The 17,321-nt window shown below is 49.4% G+C and overlaps 1 protein-coding gene across 1 annotated transcript in view; it reads left to right on the forward strand.

Moving 5' to 3' along the window:
• Window positions 1-17,321, forward strand: part of Epas1 (endothelial PAS domain protein 1) — an 81,965-nt gene that overhangs the window by 45,548 nt on the left and 19,096 nt on the right. Inside the window, exons 2-6 of the mRNA XM_021217690.1 lie at window positions 1,513-1,703; window positions 10,221-10,372; window positions 10,786-10,870; window positions 14,290-14,408; window positions 14,515-14,720. Coding sequence (XP_021073349.1) covers window positions 1,513-1,703; window positions 10,221-10,372; window positions 10,786-10,870; window positions 14,290-14,408; window positions 14,515-14,720 — 753 coding nt within the window. The remainder of the gene's footprint in view (window positions 1-1,512; window positions 1,704-10,220; window positions 10,373-10,785; window positions 10,871-14,289; window positions 14,409-14,514; window positions 14,721-17,321) is intronic.

Genomic DNA, 17,321 nt, shown 5'->3' on the forward strand with positions numbered 1-17,321 from the left:
CTCTGTAGACCAGGCTGGCCTCGAACTCAGAAATCCGCTTGCCTCTGCCTCCCAAGTGCTGGGATTAAAGGTGTGCATCACCACTGCCCGGCACTCTGCAACTCTTACCCATCGCTAATGGCTAAGTGCCTAGACTCTGGGGTTGCCCTGCCAGGGGCTGGGTTCACTTACCAGCTGGCAGTCACGGGTGAATTACTTAGCCTCCGTGGGCCTGTTTTCTCTTCTGTATATTAGAGATGCCAATAGCGGCTACTCTCACAGTGAGTTGTGAAATTTAAAGATGCTAACACTGTACTGTCTGAAATAGTAGCTGTACTATATCAAAAACCTGTAACCGTGATGCCGTGACGCCATGACGCCGTGATGTGACCATTGTAAAAATGTTTGCTACTTAGCCGGGCATGGTGGCACATGCCTTTAATCCCAGCACTCGGGAGGCAGAGGCAGGGGGATTTCTGAGTTTGAGGCCAGCCTGGTCTACGAAGTAAGTTCCAGGACAGCCAGGGCTATACAGAGAAACTCTGTCTTGAAAAACAAAAACAAAAACAGAAACAACAACAAAAAAATGTTTGCTACTTAACTGTATTCCCTGTGTAACATACAGGGAGTGTTATGTGTGACCCATATGGTTTTTTGAGAACATGATTGCCCTGTGCTGCTCATAGGTTGTCTTTTCATGGACAGATTGTTACTATTAAGCAAATGTTCGTTTATAGTGGAATATGCCCGGTGCTAAAGGTTTCGCATAAACGGTCACATTAGGTCCTCACAGTTACTGTAAACCGGGTGCGGATGATGAGATGCTTAAGCAGCTTCATGGTAGAATCTGACGAGTTAGCAGGCAAAACCTCTGAATTTTAAACTTACCCGTGTTAGTACTTGATATGGACTTCGTACGACCATCATGTTTCTTTAGGCTCTCTGGAAAGAGGCAGGTTTGGGTGTCAATGTGTCCCCTCTCTTCCATTCTGCATCAAAGAAGAGTCAGTGTGGTACCTCAGGCTGGCAAGGATGGTACCCACCGCAGTTACCCTTGAAGGGATACACTTCTGGATCGCAAATGGAGGCGTGTTGTCTGCCTCATGTTCTCTCGGGCTTTACTGATGTCTCCACACTCTAATCTGCCATCTCTCAGATTAGAAACAGGGTCTTAGGTAAGCCAGGGCTGGTCTGACCGTAGGTTCTTCACCCGTCTCTTTCCATTGGTGCCCTTTGACCCTGTCCTCAAACTTTGTTCATTAGTTTAATTAAATCTTAGTTAACCCTACCCACATGGAAGCCCAGTTCTGGCCCCTGCAGGAATACAGAAGAAAGCTATTTGAGAAGGTATCAGTGCACAAAATCAGAGTCAGTACCGAAAGGCGGCTTGCTCGTAGCTCCACTGGGCTGAGCCAGATGGGTTCGGCGGGAGAACTGACTTCACCGTGAACTGTGGGGGTGAGTGGGTCGCTACCTCCAGTGTGATGGGATGACGGCCCCATTCCGGGACTAACCCCTCGTTTCTTCATGTAGGAGCAGCTCAGAGCTGAGGAAGGAGAAATCCCGCGATGCCGCAAGATGCCGGCGCAGCAAGGAGACGGAGGTCTTCTATGAGTTGGCTCATGAGTTGCCCCTGCCTCACAGTGTGAGCTCCCACCTGGACAAAGCTTCCATCATGCGACTGGCCATCAGCTTCCTGCGGACACATAAGCTCCTGTCCTCAGGTAAGGCTTGGCAGGTCCTGCCCCAAGCTGGCATCTACCTAGGCCTCACTCCAAGACACATCTACAAATATCCACCCACAGAAAGGCTGACGCATGGCCTTTAGTGTTACATGTATTTATTTGCATGTGAGTGTATGCATGTGGGTTAGAGGACAGCCTTTGGGAGTCCATTCTGTTCTCTCCCTCCATCATCTGGGATGTGGGACTTGAACTTGGGTTCTCGGTCTTAGCGGCAAGTGCCTCTACCCACTGGACCTTCTTGCTGGCCCTGTTCCTTCACTTTCGCATCTCCTCTATGGCGATGATCTTCTCATGAGTTCACCCAGGGAAGAGACCAAGGACAGGCCCAAGAGAGAGTATGAGGTGCTCCCAGAGGGTGGAGAGCCGGCAGCAGCTTCTGCTGGAAGCCCAGCTCCATTACCTCTGCACCTCTGGCGAGAGCCTCTCTCTGCACTGTGTTGACTCTGCAGGAAGCCTTTTATCCTAGTCTTCCAGCTACATCTCTAGGACATCAGAAATGGTGATGTCCCTTGTGATAGATCTCTCAGAACCTTGGTTTCCTGGCCTACAAACTGGAATTAGCCAGGCATACCGCCCAGGAGGACATGGGGAGAGGGGTGCGGGGAGGGGGAGTGTTGGGGCACTATAGGAATGAGTGGAGACAGCGGCTCAGCTGCATTCCTTCTTGCTGGGATAGCCCCCACCATAGAGGACAGCCTCAGGCACCGCTCACTTCTCAGCTGATGCAGTCTTCTTTCCTTCACATCTCTTTACCAACAGTCCATTTAAAAAAAAAAATGTTTTCTTTCCTTTCTCAGAGTTACATTCCTCAAAACTCATTTCCTGTTAGGCCTCACCAGGAAGCGGCAGCCTGGGGTTTCCACTTTCAGACCCTATGTGCAGCCTTGTCAACTTTATCAGGTTCTGTAAGGAAACTGGGCAGCATATAGCCGCCAGGCTGGCACTACAGCGGGGCCATGTCTGAGGGCATGAGCAAGGGAGGCGGCCGAGGGCGAAAGAGATCCCGTGGCTCATTGTCAGTTTTCCTAAGTGTCACTGTGGAGACTACTCCTTCTGCCATCCTGTAACCACATGGCTATTCTGGGAAAGATCCCCCTGCACAGAGGGGATCCAGCGTGAGGCAGGGAAGCCAGACTGGCCTGTGCTATTCTGGGCCCTGTGCACAGGAAGGATATATGGGAAAGACCTTCGGAGGAGAGAGTGGCTGTTCATCCCGACGTCCTCCCCCAACCCCCGGGCTGGAGGCTAAGCCCGTGCTGCAAAGCTGAAGTGACTGTGCTGTCACAGACATGAGCAGAGAGTGGAGAAAGCGGGGGAGGAGCCCCCTGCACGAGCAGCAGGGCAACAGCAATTACTCAAATTTAGTCGGTGAAAATGGTTGAGGGAAGCTCAGGCTAAGGCCTTGTAAAGCCTGGACTGCTAAATAAAAGGGTAGACTCGGAAGAGTCTCAGCCCACGCCCCATGCATGCCTTCCTTTCACAGAGATTTGTCCTCTTGGAGAAATGAGGGCGACAGTTCGGTTATTTGTAGGATTTTGCAAAGCCTGTCAGGCAAAAAAAGAAGTGTTGATAAGGGGCAGGGAGTCAATGTCCAAGAGAAGCAGTTGGAGCCTGACCAGGACTAGCCAGGAGCAGTGGGTGGACAGGAGGTTCTGAGAGCTGTGTCTTGCTGCCGTAGCAGGGACACATTGTCTGTGCTCGCCCACACAGAAGCCTGTGTGTCTTCCTCGATGGGTCAGGGTTGATTTGCAGAGGGCTTGCCTAGGGTTGGATCTCCTGAGCTTATCTGCCCTCATGTGTCCTGGTGCAACCCCTCCCACACTCTATGAATGACATAAAGCCACAGATACAGGAACAGACATCACATGTCCCAGCTCAGGAGCTCTGCCTCTTGAGAACAAGGACTGCCTACTCTTTAGACAGCACAAGCACAGACAGACCAGAGCCCTTGGCGCGTCATCTCTGAGGCTCCCAGTCCTGAAGAGAGAAAAGTTAGAGATTGATAAACAAGTTTTGGTCATCTGGTCCTAGTGACCTTAAAGAGTGCTTGTGAATACAGCCGTGGAAGGAGATGTGGCTTAGTTCTTTTCTGCCATTTCTCAAGGCTCCTACCGGGCGTTCTCTGGACTGGTTATTTCCAGAAATGGAATGCAAAATTAGCCTTTTCTCTCCCCCCCTTGTTTTAGTGTGTGCATTTGTGCTCTTGAGAGGTTAGGGGAGGCCGTCGAGGTCTTGCTCGAAGACTTCTACCTCACTTCTTTTCTTGCTCGACCTGAAGCCCACCATTTTAGCTAGGTTAGCTGGCCGGCCAACTCAGAGGATCCTGGCTGTGCAAGTCCACATCGGGGCGCCGGGTACACATAGCCAACCTCAGTCAATGCTGAGGACTCGAACTCACATCTTCGTGCCCGGACAGCCAGTGCTCTTATGCACTTAGCCACCCAAGTGGCTAGTTGTTTTAAATTTTCACCTATTATTTGCATGTGTTTGTGGAGGGGAGGAACGGACAACTTTTGGGAGTTGACTCTCTCTCCTCCCCGTGGATGGGGTCCAACCCGTTGTCAGGCCTGAAAAGCAATCCTTTTCACCTGCTGAGCCAGCGTCTCAACCCTGAACCATCGGTTTTTATGTCTTGTTTTTTGTTTGCTTGTTGGTTGGTTGGTTTTGTTTTATTTTGTTTTATGTGTCAAAAAGTTTAGAGGACCTTTGAGTAGATATCCTCCTGCACTTGGCTTATTGGTGTGGCTGCCATCTCTCTCAGAAACATTGTACACAGCTTTATCTCATTGGACAGCAGAGCCCATGCAACATTGTTGGATGATATGAAAGTCTAGCCTGCTGTACAAGTTATAGCTTTGAAGTAAGCCTAATAGAAGAAACAATGTAAGAGAAAAACCAGAGTGAACCCTAATGTCTTTAGACCCACCTTCTAGCAGTTATGTGTTATAGTGTTACAACATATACTTTCCCAACTCAAAACAAACTACAGATTCATTACTTAGGCAAGCCGAGTTTTGTATACCTCAGAGTTCAAACGCCTAAAAAATACCAGGCTTAGCGTTAGGGTCGTTTCTTCTTTACTTAGAACACACTTCCTTTGATTTTCACAGTAGGCTGCTGTGTGTGGGAATGTTGGGGAGGAAGCCTTGGCACTGAGAACTCCAGGCTGAGTCGGGCCACAGTTGAGATTCATATCACAGGAAACAAACCGAAACAATAGCTTTATGATACTCGCTTCCACACTGGCCCAGGAGGACAGAACACGTTCTGGCGGGAACATGAGTGGAAATATCACTTGATTGTCTTAAATCCAGATGAACCCTGAGCTCTGGGGCTGAAATGGAGTCGCTTCTGCGTTACAAGAGCTTTAGATCATGGTAAATGTATAGAATGTGCATTTGCCCCAATTCTGATTTGAGGCTTCCCCAGACTCATATGTAAAAAATTCTCGTTACTGTAGAGTTGGAGATCAGCACAAAGCCAGGTTTCTAGACATAAATGTCAGGTTTACTTTTGATTATTTTGATTTGAATTTGTTTATGTTTTATTCCTGGCATTTGCCTAGTGAGGACGCACAGCCTGCTCAGGATATGATTCTCTGACCCCTGAGACCTTAAAACCCAGGACATGATTTTAAAGTTTTCACCATGACTTCTCAGGAAAAGTGGGACAAAGGGGACAGAATTACAACAGCAGATGTGATTTCTGTGCCCTCCTATGCCTCATGGTAAGACCTGTTTTCCCTGGTTTTCAGCCCAATTGTTTTACTGTCCCACCCACCTCCCCCGGCCCCACCTATACTCAAAATCAAGGCCTTTTCTGTCCTGTTTGGAAGGAGGCCAGTGAGATGATTCATGCCAGGATGTTACTGGCTGAGAGCAGCCAGCAGTCCCTTCAAGAAAATCTAACCTTGCTTATAGCATTCTCTTAAAGCAAAGAGTCGGCCAGTCAGCCATAGCAACTGACTGTAGCTCCCCATAGCATTTTATGAAGGCTAGCCAGCACGCAAGGTGGGGAAGCAGGTGTGAAAAGAACTAAATCAAAATCTCCAATGCTGGACTTGTGGGGCACACCAGGAGAGCAGCAGCAAGGCCAGGTGAGATCTATCACTCTGCAGAAAGTGTGAGATAGCCCAAGCCTGCTCACAGTGCGGCAGAAGGCACAGCCGAAGATATAGTAAGTGGCCCACACTCTTTATGTTTGCTGTCACTGTCCCCAGAAGACATGCACACTGTGTCACTGGGAGGGGAGGCACTAATAGGCACAGCCGTTGAAAGGAAAGACCCCGCGGAGATAACTAAGTACCAAGCACCGGGGAAGTAGGAACCCTGTATCGGAGCTTGTTAGGAACAGTGTAGCAACTCTATAGTTTCTTGAAGATGGAAACATCTAGAAGGATCATCCCGGTGAAGTAAGAAGGCAGCAGCCTCACAGCCAGGCCTCAAAGACCCAGTCAGAAGCCACTGGCTCTGCCACCTGCTAGTTCACGCAAGGCAAGTGGCTCTACCATTCTGGTGTGCCACCCAACATGGGTGGTGCTGCCTAGAGGAAATGAGCGGTGCTCCGGAAAAGGTGCTCCACAGCCTTCTCAGCGGCACATATCCTGGCTGTGGGAGCCATCAAAGCCTGTTTACTGGGGCTATTTTTAGCATTAAAGAATCTCGTGGTCCTTCTCAAAGGAGACAGTTCGTCTATACCAGTTCTTTGAGATTCGAACCCTGACAGGTCCTGGGAAGCAAATGGCCAGGATGTAGAACCTGAGATATTTAGACAACTCAGCCCAGTTCCTTAGCAAGCACCTACTTTATTTTGTACCAACGGCATGCTCTCCGTTGTTATCGGCTGTCCCCAGAGGGGCTTAGGCTCTTTGACCGATGTCTTCCCTGGCAGTTTGTTGGTTCCTGAAGGATGGGATTGCACCCCTCCTTGCAGTATCCCCAGCTCTCCAGGGGAGACAGGACTGAACTGGTGTGTAACGAGTGCCACTGTGAGCCAGGGAAGACATGGAAGAAAAGCCTAGTAACGGCAGTGAGGGAGGGAGGTCTGGTGTGTGCAGCCGCCAGGCATAACAGTTTTTAGCAGAGTTGTGACAGGAGGCTCAGGGCTCTGGGTGCAGCAGGGGGATGTCTGTCTCCCTCTTGGCTTGGAGTGACCTGGCCAAGTTCCTTCAGAGACTCCTGGGAGGACAAGCAGGTGCTAAAAGAGCAAATAGTTCCACTGAAGGAAGAGGCCACACCCAAGCTTGGCTGCTCCAGGGTCCCAGGGAAAGGGGAGGGGGGTGTATGCTATTGGCCTTTGTGACTTCAGTCTCAAGATGTTCTGCATCTGTGGCCCCAGACACCCTTCTCCCTGCTCTCTAAAGGGCAGTCCACCTGCCACTGTAGCCAATTTTGCCGCCTCCTGGAAGTAAGCAGACTGGACAGTTCAGAAAGGCCGCTTGGCTGTGCCGGGCCTGTTCAAAACAGGAAACTTTAAGCAGAACTATTTTCTCTGGGTCTAGTTAACCCAAATAGGTTGCCTTGGGATTACTCCAGATTTTGAAGTCAGTGTTACCACTGAGATCAAAGAAGCTGAAGTGAAAATGAATTCTCAGTGGGCCTCAGTTCGGGCCTCTGTTGGTCTGGAGAAAGTAACCACCTTGCCCTGTAACCCAAATGCAGCTGAAACCTCCTCCTGGCCCATTTCCGAGGTCAGGAACCCATGCCCAGACTGGCTGGTTTTCCTGACGTGGGAGATGGTCTTCAGCCCGTGGTCCCTGGAGCGACGACTTTGATACCCTCTGAACAGTTTTGTTTTTTGTTTTTTGTTTTTTTTGTGGAGGGTTGTTGTTGTTGTTGTTGTTGTTGTTTTTAAAGGAAGAAAAGGCACTTTTCCAGCTCCCCTGAATTAGGAAGGAAGCATGGGAGGAGGTGGAACCTTCCAGCACCACCCTGGGTGGGGTGCAGCCTCCTCGTACTGGCAAGGTCTTGAGCTCTGGGCTCAACTTAAGTTTTCAGCAGGGGTTTCCACTTTTTTTTTTTTTTTTTACTTTGCACAACCCCCCTAAGTTGCACAGCACTCCTGGGCCCCTCCAGGAGGTCCTGGCTCACCTACTCAGCCTGCCTTCTCTCCTCCAAGCCCAGGTAATGTGGATGCTCCCTGGAAGTGCTCACACTAGCCCCGGCTTCACTTGCTCCTCTATAGTGCGCTCATCCTCATCAGTCCGGAAGATGCTCAGCTCCCCGAGAGCATCAGACAGAGAGGGTATCGGGTGCAGCACGGGTGGGAGAAGATTTAGCTGCTGGAACTAGGTATGGAGAGAAGGCATCGCTCTCACTGTGTCCCATCCCTTCGGAGAACTAAAGGAGCATTACCAGGAGAGTAGTCTCACTCTTCGTCCTCTGCAGAAATGACAAGATCTGGGATTCAGACATGGTCTCTGGTTCTGTGCCCTGAAAAGTAGCTGGCCCCCAGCAGTCCCCCTAAAGCGCCTTTGTAGGAACATCTACATATTTGGGTCTGTTCTCACATTTATAGGTTCACAGGCAGTAAGGCAGAAGAATCAAATATACCCATGGTCCTTGCTTCTTCAGGGGCCTTTGATGTTGACTAAAAAGCATAAGTGATGTCTATCTAATTGTATTTTATAATCCCAAGAAGAGTCTCCATTTGAAAGGCTCTTTGTGCATCCGTGGATGTTAACTCCCTTAAGTTGCAGCCCACTCTGTAAGCCTCTGGGTCTGTAAATCAAGCCAGGCATTCTTGGACTGTTGCTTACGCTAGATGAATGCAGACTGTGGTAGTGTTGTTTCTAGTTTTTGAGACAAGGTCACATTATGTAGCCTTGACCTGACTTGAACTCACTATGTAGACCAGGATGGCCTGGAATTCACAGAGATCCACCTGCCTCTGCCTCCTGGTAGCTGGGATTAAAGACCTGCTCTAACACACCTGGTTAAATCCAGATGTTTAAAGCACACACATATTCGATATTAAATAATGAAGAGGGCACAGCCTGTGGTCTGAGGATAACAGCCAAGAGCCGGAACAAGACCTAAGCTTAGATTGCAGAGGTGGACTTGGTAGTTCAGGACATACAGAGTGCATGGTTGGGGGTAGATTTCCCCCATGGCGCCCCCTACTGTCTGCCTCTTGTTCCCTCAGGGCTTTGTGACTATGTTTCATTCTCTTTAGACTATTCTGTGTGCTATCCCCAGACTAATGTCCCCAAAGTCCTGCTCTGAGAAGCCACCTCTCTGCCCCTTGACTGGAAGAGAAGCTTCAGGACGCTGGGCTCCCTTATTTGCCCAGTCTCTGATATCGTGCCACGGATCTTCTGCCTCTGGATGGACTCTTCTCTGTCCTGGGAAGAAGCCTGTCTCTGTGTTCTGCAGGGGTGGCCCAATCCTGTCCAGATGCCTGACAGACCTCTCTTTCCATACTCGTGTGAACTCACATTCCAGATGAATTTGCAAATTGCCCTTTCTAACTCTGTGAAGAATTGAGCTGGAATTTTGATGGGGATTGTGTTGAATCTGTAGAATGCTTTCAGCAAGATGGCCATTTTCGCTATCTTAATCCTGCCAATCCATGAGCATGGGAGATCTTTCATGATTCCTCTCCATCCTGCTTCTTCTCTTTTAGAGTCCTCTCTCCTCTGACTGCCGGAGCTTTTGCTCTCTGCACCCTTTCTTTGGTACCCCACTGTAACGTGCACGAGGGCTTATTTAGCTTTGTGAGGTTGTGAGCCACGAACTCGCCACCTTGGCTCTGAACAATTTGAGATAGTAATGATGTCTTAGAGGGAGCAGGTGAGGTAGAGCTTGCAGTTGTTGATACCATTTTAAGCAGTTAATATACTTGATCCTTACAATTCATGAAGGTGGGAATCGCTATTCTGGTTTGCTGGTGGAGGATGCCAGTGTTCAAACAGTCGTTACCAAAAGTCATAAAGCAAGTGGAAAGCAGGTCTGGGAAGGGATACAACATTTGACTCCAAAGCTTGTGAGGTGGTTGAACGTGGTCCTGCATTTAGCTCCTGGGGCTTGCTAACTTTCTAAACATCACAGCCTTTGGAAAAAACATGGCTTAACTCAGAAGCCTAGCACTATAAAATGAGACTGCAAATGGTACATGCATCATGAGTCATTGTAAAGCCTATGTAGAGTTTTTAATGCGGTGTCTGTCTGTGGTTAATGTTCCACTTATGTTGGCAGCTAAAATAACTGCTGCTGCTGCTGCTGCTGCTGCTGCTGCTGCTGCTGCTGCTACGAAGTCTAGCTTTCTGTCTGTAGACTCTACCCCCACCCTTCTTATTGGTACAGCAAATTCTGCTGCCACAGAAACCACGCTATCCCAAAGTCATTGTCAATGTGGCCTGGGTGTTCCATCAGGCGCGTGGCAAATGCTCAGATGGTTGGCAGTGTGCCCTTCCCTGCGCCCTGGAGCCGTGCCTGTCCCCTCAGTCATGTCTGTCGTAACACTCATGCCCGTGTTGTCCGTCCCCTCTCTCCCCAGTCTGCTCTGATAATGAATCCGAAGTGGAGGCCGACCAGCAAATGGATAACTTGTACCTGAAAGCCTTGGAGGGTTTCATCGCCGTGGTGACCCAAGATGGTGACATGATCTTTCTGTCGGAAAACGTCAGCAAGTTCATGGGACTTACCCAGGTGACATCCTCTGCCTCGTTCAGTGGGGAAACCCTGTCTTTATTTGGGGGATAGACACTAGCGGGAGGCCCTAGGCGCTGCCTTACTTGACTTTTCCTTACGCATCCCCAATGACGGTGACAGTCCTTAGGACCTCCCAACGCCATGGGGCTCGCCATTCCTTGTGGCTGCCCTGACAGAGCGCTTCAAGCTTAGATTAACTTGGCGACTGTATGAATCAAGGCCTTGCTGCCGTCAGTACTGCTCTGTTACATCTGTAAGCCCATAGACCAAAAATTGACCGGACACGCTCGATGACCACTCAGTTCATCCCCCTGCCTGTCTCTGAATGCAGACATTATCCGAGCTTCCTCTTGGAGTCTGAATGACTTCATCGTCAGGAGTAACAGCGTCTGGCCTTGCTTTTGAAACAGGTAGAACTAACAGGACACAGCATCTTTGACTTCACTCATCCTTGCGACCATGAGGAGATCCGTGAGAACCTGACTCTCAAAAACGGTAAAGCGTTCTTCTATGTTTGCATTCTTCTCATGAGACCCCCCCCCCCGAAGCCTGCACAAATAGCCCAAATGGATTATGGATTGGCATCCATAGGTTCAAGTTGGACTAGCTCCTGGATGGGTGTGCAGCTGTTGAGATGAGACCCAGCACATAGAATAGCTCCTAATGGCCATCCATGATGCCTGATGTCACACTACGAGGTCAGGGTGTCATCTCTAGGACATTTCATCACCTGAGATCAATCATCTCTGCCAAGCGACACCACCCAAACCAATAGCTTCATCTATGCCAGATTATTTATGGGAGCTGCTATAGGTGCCTTTTGTCAAACCACCCAGTACACAGGCTTAAGCAATCTCCCACATTTCTGTGGATTCTGTGGGTAGGTCTCTAGCTCCATGTGACATCAGCTGGATTGCAGTCATCAGGGGCTGAACTAGGTTGAAGTGATTAAAATGGCTCACCTGGTGTGCTGCTGGGACAGTCAGTGACCACAGCTCTCAGTCTATGGAGCCTCCCGGTAGCCTTCGTCATATGAAGACTCCAGAGCAGCCATCTTGCATGACAGCTCAGGCCATGTGTCTTCCTTCTCCCTGTAAAGTGCAGCTGCAGAAGCCTACAGACCTTCCTAGGCCCGAGTCCTGAAATAGGCAGGTCACCATTTCTAACCCTATTCGGCTGGCGAGGGCGAGGTTCAGGCATGCCCTGTGTGTCAGGTCTGTGTCAAGAGGCATGACCCTTGGGATGACCACTGAAGAGTAGCTATTACGGGAATGTGGAGATGTCGGAGAGCTGGCTCCATGGTGAAGAGTACTACCTATTCTTCTGGAGGACCTAAGCTGACCTCCCAGGTTCTTTGACTGGTAGTGGTGGGTCACAACCGCCTGTAACTCCCAGCTTCAGGAGATCCGGGGTCCTCCCCTGACCTTTGCAGGTATCTTCGCAAAAAGGAGCCATCGCTGTAGGCAGCAGTGGCTTCCAATGGCTGCCGAGATCCTCTCTGAACTTGAGAATCTGTCGCTGGTCTGGACAGACTGCCCACATCAACATCTTGTAAATCTCTCACCTGTCACTACCATGGGGTGTGTGCTCATCCAACCTGAATGGCAAAGGCAGTGGTGCCACGCCTGCGAGGCGGCATTCTCTTTGCCTTGCATGCTGCAAAAGTGGAGGCTTTGTTGGCTCACCTCTCCTGTTGGTACAGAGTACTGTAATCTACACTCAGACTTACAAAGCTTTGTAAAATTATAACCACCTCCCTTTCCAATGCTGCACCGACCTCTCATCTGGATTGCTGCTTCCTATCCAAAGACCTTGGTCAACTGGCTCCCAGAGTACATAGGTTGGGGACCACCATGAGTTTATTTGTCTTTGCCTGTGGCGCTGAGAAACCCTAGGCTATATAGAATGATTGATTCTTGATGGCGAAGGGGCTATTGATTACAGACATGCACCACCATACTTGGCTTTCAGAAGCACTTTCTAAATAGGTGTCTCTCATTGCTTCTCTTCTAGAGAACACTGGTCCCTGGGTTCTTTGTCTCAACTCAACTGCTGACCAAAACCTTTGTTTGAGTCTGTGAGCTGAACTAAGTATCTCACTCTTGTGCTGTTCAAAGTCTTTCTTTTCAAATCGATGGCAAAAGATGAGGCCAAATCTGGGATCTTCTTGCTTTTAGGTTTCTCTGACTCACAGCTGCGTGTCCTCCACTTATTTTAGGGAAGCTCAGGTCTTTAGATTCATGAATGGGGATTTGAGGTCAAGCAAACTCAGCCAATCAGCAAGGTGTCAGGCTGCTTAGGCTCATGATCTAAGAGCAAGGGGTCCGTGTGGATTCCTGGAAGAAGAAAAGGCTGGGAGACAGGCTGTGGAATGCTTTGATGGTGAGTGGAAAGCCTCAAACTTGGTCCTGCAAGCAGTCAAAGGCTGTCGAAGATGTTTAAGCTGAGGTGATACTATCACATGTCTGAATGGGGAGACTCCAGAGATTAGCAAGTTAGGAGCCCACAATAACAACCCAGACTATTAATCACAAATGAATATTGAGCTCCCTCATTCCTAACTCCTGGGGGGGGGGGCTCTCTTAATAGTTACAACTCATCATATACAACTCCACCTAATAACTAAAATTATAAGAAGCATAATTACAGGAGAGACAGTATCAGAACAACATTCAAGCTGTCACTTAATGGGTTCTGCAAAAGATGTTTAAATTCAGTTCAAGGATGCCAGTTCTTTTGATACACAGCTGTTTTAGGCTGTGCCGGGCAAATCAAGGTTCCTTAGAGGTGTGGGTGCTGAGGTTGACAGCTTCTCTTAGAAAGAGCAGTGTGACTACTTGTTTGGACCGTTCTGAATTGCTCTGTGATGCTGGGTCTTTGGAGGCCAAGAATGAAGATGGCGGTGTGGCGGTGTCGCCACAATTTAGACACCATTGACGTCCTATTTTCTGTTCTGCATAACAAGAAGCAGAAAAGCTGGGCAGGCTTTGGAGACTTGTACTAAATAAAGGAAAGAAGCTGTGTGTTCTTTGTCTCGGTGATTTACTTAATCCTGAATGAAAGGTAATCTAATTGATCTTTGTCAAGAACATCTTTAAGATAGACTTGTCTACCCAGTTCCAGTTAAAAACAAGGTGTGTGTGTGTGTGTGTGTGTTCATTCATTCCCCTCCCCTCTCCTCCTTGACATGTGTCACCTTAGGAGGAAACTGGTGAATGGTACATTATCCTGAACACAGTCATTGGAGGATTCAGATAGGATATTGGTTGCTCACATTCCTGAGAGACAGGCTAGCGAGAGCAGAGAGGAGTGTCCAAGGATAATTCTAACTGGACAGACTTATGTCCTTGGAGCAACCATGGTCACTCTCAGGCTTTCCGCTGGAGGCCCAAGGCCTGACTGGGGAGAGACATCTGAAACTGGTGTAGCCTCCCAGCTCTCAGGTGACAAACAGGTACAGGGGGTAGCAAACATGGCGCAGCTCCTGCCTTCTAGGCCTTCCTGCTCCTGGGCATGCAGTCGCATAGGAGCTTCTACTCAGCCGTCCTCCAAGACATCTAACTTTTGCAGGGGAGCAGCTCTCTTCAGGAGCCCCTCCACTGTGGGGCTACTCCACTAGTCTCCACCGACCTAGTGTTAGCTCATAGCCCTTGGGTGGAGCTGGCCATCACTAGAAGTTTTGTAAAAAACCTTCCTGGACATATTTCTGTCCTCTAGTTCTGATCACCATTGAGCCAGGACTCAAGGCGCAGCAGCAAAGGGACACCATTAGTATTTAGGCCATGAGGGCCTCTCTGCCCATGGCAGGCTATAAGCACTCCACTACAGACCACTAGGAAACACAAGTACAAGTTGCCCAGAAACGTTGAAATTTGGATTAATTTTAACTGGTTCCCACACCCTTCCCCACTCAGGCTCTGGTTTTGGAAAGAAGAGCAAAGACGTGTCTACTGAGCGTGACTTCTTCATGAGGATGAAGTGCACGGTCACCAACAGAGGCCGGACTGTCAACCTCAAGTCGGCCACCTGGAAGGTAGGCTGCATGGAGCCTCGAGAGAGCCAGGAACAGGCGGTGCCTGAGGTCTCTCCCTCCTCTCAGCCGTCTCGGCCTTGTCTTACTCCTGTGCTTTGACCCCCAGGTCCTGCACTGCACCGGGCAAGTGAGAGTCTACAACAACTGCCCCCCTCACAATAGCCTCTGTGGCTCCAAGGAGCCCCTGCTGTCCTGCCTTATTATCATGTGTGAGCCAATCCAGCACCCATCCCACATGGATATCCCCTTGGACAGCAAGACTTTCCTGAGCCGCCACAGCATGGACATGAAGTTCACCTACTGTGATGACAGGTGGGGTGTTGGGACAGGGCGTGCGTCTTACCGGTGTGCGTCTGTGAGAGTGTGACAGCACAGGGACGAGACTGGGACATGGTGTGGGGTTGCTGGCTGCAGGTTTGTAGAAGGTGGCCTCCTTCCATGTGAAGACTTTAAAATGAAGAGAGATGGGCTAATCTCTAATCCTCAGTTCCAAAGCAACTGGACGCTTTCTTGGGAGTCGGGGCACAGAAGAAATAAAGATCGTGGACTTGGACTAGAGAGCCTAGCACACTCATCTGTGGTCAGTGTAGCCTGCTCTTCTCACCTTCATTAAAGGTGAGACCAGAGGGTGCACAGGAAGGCATGCTGTGTGGTTGTCAATACATGCACGGTGTGTATAGACTACACCACAGTTTCTACCCACTTCTTCTGCTGCTGCTAAGATGGAGATGTGGAGGACAATGGTGAACATGGGTTGTGAGATGCAGTGGCTTGCACCAGGGGGAGGGAAGCCCGGTGAGAGGCCGCACCGGGGCTGGCATGCCTAGCCTGAGTGAATGACACCACTGTGCCTGACTACTTCGCCCAGCGTAAGCTCAGCTCTGCTGTGTCTCGCATCAACTGTGTACTGCTGGACACTCTGAAATTATTGACTTCCTCCTGGTGTGTTTCATAGGGTCATTCTGCGAGGAGGTCCCAGTTGTGAACACGCGTGGGAAAGCAGAATGTCATAGCAGGTGGAGGCTTTGTGTCTGAGCTCATTTCCATCCCTGGCCTCCTCAGAGCAAGAGCCTCCTCCTGAGCTCAAGGCAGTAAGCTTGCCTCTGAAAGTGTGCGGCCCACATGAGTCCGAGACAGTCTGGTCTTCCCCATAGCAGACCCCAAGGCAGACGCTCCTGACAGCCCCAGACGCTCATAACAGGCCCAGTTAGGCGTCTTGCTCAGTTAGGCATCTAGGAACATCTACTTCTTACAGGGAGGCAGTTCTAGTTTCTAGGTTAGGCTTAGACCCTCCACTCCGAGTCTAGATGGACCTGGTGTGTTGGCTGTCACTTCTGTCCCCATTCAGAAGTTATGTAAACGATCCTTGACATATTCCTGTCTCCTTGTTCTGAGCACAACAGTTAGGCTGCAAGGCACTGGTGGGTAGTGGGTATTTATGTACTTAGGAAAAATTCTACAAGCTTTTAGGAAGGGGATTCTGAACTTCATTAGCCGGCACGGAGGGTCATTCTGGTGTTACCATTGCCGTTGTGGTGGTGACCACTGAGGTTCGGCACATCCAATCCTGTATTTATAGGAACATTCTGAGTGGGAGATAGATCTGAGGTGTGCCCTCTGCAGTTCTCAGAGAGACCCCGAAAGACCCGGTGCCAGCTCCCTGACACCAGCTTTGAGGGGCAATGGTACTTGGGATGCTTGCGCGAACACCCAGGAGTGGTCAGGGATGTGGGTGACAGGAGGGAGTTTCTCTGAAGCAGGGAAAACCGAGCTGTCCTCCCCTCCCCTCCCCTGTCCTCTCTAGAGAGCAGAAAAGAGGTTGTAAAAAGGAGCCGGCAGCGAGGGAACTAGCTCCCAGGAAGGTTAATTTGTTCTTAATTTTCATTCATCACTGTGGTTTGAGTGGGTTTCAGGTAAAAGGGCTAGCCTTGGGTTAAGGGCAGAAGGGGAAAGTCACAAGAAATGGGCAGCCTAAAGGGATGAAGGCACCATGTGCGTACACACACACACACACACACACACACACACACACACACACACACGCCACGGTGAGTTCCTTAGTTTGGCTCAGGGCAGCAGGTGGAGTTGATACTCACAGGAGGGATCCTGGGATTTAGAGATGTGGCTCGTCGTGCACGGGGAGATGACACTTAGGGTTCTTAGGACACATCGTATTTTCATCATACTCTGGCCTGTCAAGGAAGCTGATGGCATGGCCCAATGTGAATTCTGTTCTGCTAGGGAGCCGACTGCAGAGGGATGTGAACACACAGTGCCCCCACGGAGCATTTAACCGATTAGCAGATTAGTTAACCAGGGTAGAGATAGGACAGTTGATGGAGGGACTATTTTAAGTGTTTAATCCCTCGATGTTATTTCTCGATTGCTTGGGCTTGGGGGAGGAGCTCATTCTGTTCAAATGTGTTGGGATGTGGAGCAGCGTGTGTGTGTGTGTGTGTGTGTGTGTGTGTGTGTGTGTGTGTGTGTGTATGTGTGTGTGTGTGTGTAAGAGAGGGGGAGAGAGAGAGAGAGTGCGCATACACACACTAAGATGACCTTCTGAGAGATGTGCTCTAAACCCAGCACCTACATATACGAGCCAGTGTAGAGCAGGGCTCCCCCATCTTACCCAGTATATTATTTGGTTTGGTGACATCTGACATAGGAGGGGGACATCTGACACAAAAGCAGGAAAGAATCTGAAGAAAGGAAGTTTGAATCCACAATCAGATTTGAGCGAGTCTGATACTTTCCTTTGGTTATGCTTGTATGTGTGTGATATGTTTATATATATATATAAAATATATATTAATTATGCTTATGTATATATATATATATATATATATATATTAATTATGAGACAGTGAATACTTTAAAACCCTCCAATAGAGTCTGTCATTTTCATTTATGTAC

The sequence above is a fragment of the Mus pahari genome, chromosome 18 (assembly GCF_900095145.1).
Source record: "Mus pahari chromosome 18, PAHARI_EIJ_v1.1, whole genome shotgun sequence".
NCBI classification, from domain to species: Eukaryota; Metazoa; Chordata; class Mammalia; order Rodentia; family Muridae; genus Mus; species Mus pahari.